Below are 5677 nucleotides of genomic sequence, written 5' to 3' on the forward strand. Positions count from 1 at the left end.
GAAGAGAAATTGGAGAGAGATGTGGATTCAGGACTAAGTGTGTCAGGGTCTCTAAGCTGTTTAATATAGGAAGTACTTAGGGAAATTCATATTAGATATTAGAATGATAGGTAACACAGATGATAGCTGCCTATGATACATCTCTCCCATTTGCACTGAAATGAAGGCAACTGGAAAACTTCCACTCTGAAGCTTATTTTGATTGTGTCACCCTGTGGTGACCAATAATGTTGAACAGTTTCATCACAATGACATATTGTGTTTTTTATAATCTTTAGGGTGATCGACCAAAACGGTGTTGGTGTATTTTGTGACCACTTTGGTGCCTTCGGAGACGGCGCGTTTGACCAATTCCCCTGACAGCATGAGGCGGGCAACGCTCCAGATCTCCCTGGCCGAGATGGTGTGGCGCTTGTCGTAGTGAATGAGATGTGAAGCCTCGGAGGCGATGCATTCGAAAATATTGACAACAAAGGAATTTATAACACTCATGGCCTTGAACGAGTTCCTGGTGGAAGGGTGGACCTGGGTCAACACCCTGTACACGTAAGTGGAATAGCTCTGCTTGCGAGATTTCCTCCACTTCTTGGGCGGCTTCTTGGTGACTTTAGTCAGCAACTGCTTCGACGCCTTGCAGGACACATCGCCCTTTGTCGCAGCCGCCACCTCAGGAATTCCACTCGACTTGGACCAACTCAAGTCAACAGGAGACTAGTAACACATCAGTATACACAAACTATTAATAAGCCTCAGCTGATTGTACTTTCTTAACAGAAAACTTAATTACAGGCAGTCTCTAGATGCTGCCCGGACAAAGAAGCCTTGCACATGTGGAGGTGAAATTAGAAGGTGGGGAGAGCAATGTAAGAAGGTTAGTAGCGGAGTATAGTGCAATTTTCGGCACCCTGCGGCCCATCAGGGTTCTGTGTGCAGCCTGTGGTCATGATGTTGACCAATGCCCACATGCAATGTTGCCAGATTCTTCTGCTGTCTGTCCGCGTGGTTTTTTTCCTACCAGTATTATTGAAGTGATACACACACAAATCAAGGGCACATGAAGTGAAGTGCATGCTGATTGCACACACCATTGACTGTGAGAGCTGTGTGTTCCCTCTGCGTCCAATCAAAATGCTACTATGGTACAATCGGCACAACCCGCAAGTTCTTATTCATGGGGTCATGGTTAGTGTACATGCACAATTTCAATCTTGCAGCCCACTGAGATGAAGGAGGGCCTCTCATGCAGCTCACTCACTAGCCCAGGTTGCCCGTCACTGCTATAGTGGAATACCCCTGCTCTGCAGAATGCTCCTGAAACAGTGGATGGCTTTGGCAGATGAGAGTGATCGAAATATAGCCAAATCTGTTAGGATTTATAGGATTGAGTTCACTCTGCTTCTAAAGTGACCTATTCTGATGTATTTGACTCATAAAAATAAACTCAGCTCTAAATGTTGTCATCCATGTCACTCCTACTGATTATGAATTCTTACTCTTATTATTTTCTTAGTGTTGACAGCACTGATTACAGCAGTAGTATCCAGCAAGGAATTAGCCTACCACCTGTCAATACACATCTTGACAACATGTTCTAGAGGAACTATTCTGGTTGTCATAGATTATTAATGCCAAACTGATAAACATAGAAGATCATGGCCTGATTGAATTATCTTTACTCATGGGTGTAAGACTATCTTGGTTGAAGAGAAAACATTATATTAGTCCCTAAATGTAAAACATTTTATTGTTAGATTTGTCGGAACAGGGCACTTGGCATTGGATTACTTTCCTCACCTTTCCACTCCAATTGATTTTGCGCCACAGATTTTTGGAAGTGCAAGCTGACAGTGGTACACCTGGGACCTTGTTGAAGACTGAACCAATTGTCTGTCTGCTTAACCAATGAAATTTAAGGGTCTGAATTGTTAGAAAAGCTCTAAACTAACATCTTGGATATCTATGCGTTTTTAAAAAAAGCTGAATTCTCAATGGCCCCTGGTGGTAGGTCTGGAGGTAGCATTGCCTGAAATTGGGAGGGAAATCCCATCAGGCCAACTCCACAAGACGTTTCTGCCTCCATGGGATTATGGAGGGACCAGATTGATGGAGGGAATGGTTAACTGCCCAGCTCCAATAGGCAATTACAGGCACTCTCCAGATGTTGCCCGGATTTTCAATCTGACAAGTAGGGTGCCCATCACATCAGGAAACCATCCATGAAACCATGGCAACCTCCCAGCACTGGGTGTCAAACATCAGAGCTGGAGGCTCCAATCCATCTGGAAGCCTCCGCTCTGAAAAATCAGCTGCAACCACAGCTGTGCCCATTACTGTGCAGGGTTTTCCCAAGTTCTCTTGGTTTTCTTACCTGATTTGTGGTTGATGACCAGGAATGGATGCACCTTTGCTCCACTCCACATCCTTCAGTATCCCTGCCTCTGACAGCAGAGCTGCCAATTCTTTGACAGTTGGAAGGCCTTTCTTTGGCCATCCAGCAGCCCAACCACTGTGTTTAATTGGGCAAGGCTCCCACAGGTGACCTCTTAATTGACCGCCTCCCTCAAAATCATCCTTTTATCCCACTGCCAGCATTTGTGGGTTCCTGACCTGCATTCCATCCATTTGGTGGATTTGAGACCCCAGGATGAAAATTCATTGAAGGTTTATTGATTTTATTATCAATTTACAAGCAGAAAAATGTGCAGATTTAACATTTTTGCCTTTGGAACATGACAAATAAATGTATCAATAAGGCAATCTCCTGCCCTGGGGTCAAATTGTTTTTTTTAATTTATTACTCATTGCCACTCCTAGACTCACCTTAAGCCATTGCTTGTGAGGCATGTGGCCCAAAATTCAATCACTGTGAAGGGAGAGCTGCCTGGGGGCCCAGCAGGTGCTGGCAGCTCACCAAGAATATTTAGTAAAGGCCCAGGGCTCAGTTTAATGCTTTGGACCTCTCAGTTCGGGTTTACATTGTCTGGGCAGAAAACAGGACAATTTTATCAGCTTTTAAATGGACAAATCAGCAGACCAAAAACATATTAACCATTTTGTGTTTGTTTGCAGGATAACCAGACTTTATTTGGCCTGATTATCTTACAATTTATAAATTGTTCCTGTTCTGTCAAACATGGTAAAATTGTTATTCTGCAACCTGCAGTAAACCTCTTCCATTGTATGGATCTCATTTCTTTGTATGGTTTCAAAAATACCTACATAGTTCTGGTGCTAAATAAGCAAGGGAAGAAATTCCTCATTACCAACGAGCAGAGCATTTGCCACAGAAATTCTAAATCAATTGATTGTTGAAAAATTAATTAGCAGATAATAATTGAAAGTTCAAGATGATCTAGAGGCAGTTAATGGTTACTTTACTGCAGATACAGATGTGTGACTGATGCCCTTCCCTTCTGGATACATTAATTGCATGGACTTTAAAAGATTTTCTTCCAAAACAAATTAGGCAGTTATTTGATCTCTGTTTTTCAAGTGCATAATTTTTGGATTAGGTCATTTCGCAAACTAATGTAACATTCTACCAGTGAACTGATTTGAAGAGACACAATCCAGATCTTTAGTTAAAAATAAAAACATTTTCTTTTCGCAGTGAGTTACTGCAAAAATATCACCAGCCATGTGGTGCTTCAAAGTGTTGTACTGTGGCCTTGAATATCACAGTAGGGATCTGCTTAGTATTCCTTTTCATAGTTCTTCATCTTGGTGCAGTAAGAGCATTTCACTTGGTACAATAGCAGCTGTTACACTCTATCAGACTTAACTTTAAATGGGCTAACCAGCATTAAAAAGCCACTGCTATCACAGGGGTAGAATTTCATTGTCGCCTCTCAATCAACTACCCATAACTTTGACAAAAAAATCTGCTCCAAAGAGATGTACACATCTCTCTGGCATCTCCATAGATATTTTGCTGAAGTTCCAGTGGATGATCAGGAGAGCCCTCATGGGAATATTCCCCTATAATCTCTTATGTGACCATATCAGTATTCTCCGTTCCCATTCACTTTGTTCTGTCCAGTTTTGAAAAGCTCAAGTTCTCAAAGATGAAAGAAGGAACTTGAAAGAGTTAAGGATGTTAGTACAGGTACTTCATTTTGCTTTCATTTCATTCAGACTTGTTTGAGTATCATGATGACCTTGTGCGTAACTGTGTACAGAACTGAAATTTCCCAGGTTTGATTCCTGGCCTGGGCTGAGTTTTCTGCTTTCAGCTGTGGAAGGGTGGGGCAGGGTAAGTGGGCTGGGGCTAATTCCCAGACTAGGGCAAGGAATAGTCAAGCAGGATTTCAACTTGTTGGATCCTTGTCACTAGTTTAGTTGGACTAATGGATCTGGGTTGCTTGTTTTGGGATGGCCGAGTTGGTACCATAGACAGAGTAGATCAGTAGACAGTTCTTATGTAGAACACATTCTATTTATTTACAAAGGAAGTCACTTTGTGTACTTACAACTAAAACCCTGTCTCTACATTACAGAGTCTTACTTAGGCTACTCACTACTAACTACAAACTACTAAGGTAACCCGCGCTGCTCTGTCATAGGATAATAAGATCATGTGACCTTCTATTATAACATTCTTCTTCAAGGCATATTACACATCAGATTACCACATAACTGGTCATCACTTTCTGAAGACCACAGCTAACATGCGCACACATAAGATGTCGGGGAGTGACCTCAAAAATTATGCATCCCATGAAAAAAAGACTTGCATTTATATAGTGCATTTCATGGCCACTGGTATCTCAAAGCACTTGGCAGCTAACGAAATACTTTCCAAGGCTGGGATTTTCTGCGCTCAATCGGGACGGGCATGATCGGTGTGGAGATTGGAAATTCTTCCGAGAAGGGCCTAGGCACGGTTCCCAGTGATGAAAATCCGGGAAGCCATTGCCTCCTCCCCTGTCAATGGCGGACCGTGTTTCCCACCATCAGGCATCGGGAGCTAATTTGAATATATTTGCATATCATTATTGTGGCCACATGCCGGAATAACCCCATACTCGCAGGTCAAATTTAAATTCCACGTCAGCGTGACTTTAGAATGGCGTGCCTTTACAACTGGTGACCTCTGAACATTGAGGGAAACTCGGAGGAGAGCGTACACAACTTAGCACAGCGCTCATGAGGATCCCAATGCGAGTAAGTGTCTCTGTGGATTCAGGAGGGGGTCACAGGCAAGTCTCCACAGCAGCTTCCTCATGGCTGCCTTGTGGCGCTGGGGCAAGGGCAACAATGCTGGAGAGAAAGGAACTGTGCAAGGTGCGGGGGTTCATGGCAGCACAGACTGAAGATTGCACACTAAGACATACCGGCGGTGGGCGGGGTGGTGGTGGGGGAGGGGGGCGGGAAAGAAAACTGCCGTGTAAATGGAAAAACATGTCAAAGATGAGCACTGTTCTGCTGCTGAGACTGTCTAGCTTGAACCCAATTGATATGCTTGGAGTCAGGCTAGTCAAGCAGCTGTGCCCACTCAGGCAGCACTAATTCCTCACAGTGCCAATGATTGCTCCTTTATTTATAACCCCTTGCACACAGACTTCAAAATCGAATGAGTGCTATGGTCCTGCAGAACCGTTGCGACACTGGGCAAGCCTGAGGATCCCTTTGGGAAAAGTGGCCTTGGAACACTGACGGAGGGGTGCACTCCTAGTCC

The 5677-nt window shown here is 43.7% G+C and overlaps 1 protein-coding gene across 1 annotated transcript; it reads right to left on the reverse strand.

The window, feature by feature from the left end:
- Positions 1-243: 243 nt before the first annotated feature.
- LOC144694075 (histone H2B type 1-A-like) lies at positions 244-2844 on the reverse strand. The gene is made up of 2 exons (XM_078564434.1): positions 2821-2844; positions 244-711 (listed from the first exon to the last, which is right to left on the reverse strand). Exons 1-2 carry the CDS (start codon positions 2842-2844, stop codon positions 244-246), a joined length of 492 nt encoding a protein of 163 aa, XP_078420560.1.
- Between the last annotated feature and the right edge of the window lie 2833 nt (positions 2845-5677).

Source organism: Cetorhinus maximus, chromosome 19 (assembly GCF_964194155.1).
Source record: "Cetorhinus maximus chromosome 19, sCetMax3.hap1.1, whole genome shotgun sequence".
In the NCBI taxonomy this organism is placed as follows: domain Eukaryota; kingdom Metazoa; phylum Chordata; class Chondrichthyes; order Lamniformes; family Cetorhinidae; genus Cetorhinus; species Cetorhinus maximus.

Bases quoted from the DNA above. Each gene is read 5' to 3' on its own strand.
- LOC144694075 (XM_078564434.1), bottom strand. From the start codon at position 2,844: ATGCCTCACAAGCAATGGCTTAAG. The intron at 712-2,820 runs GTGAGTCTAGGA...ATGTGTTACTAG, and splicing joins CTCACAAGCAATGGCTTAAG to TCTCCTGTTGACTTGAGTTG.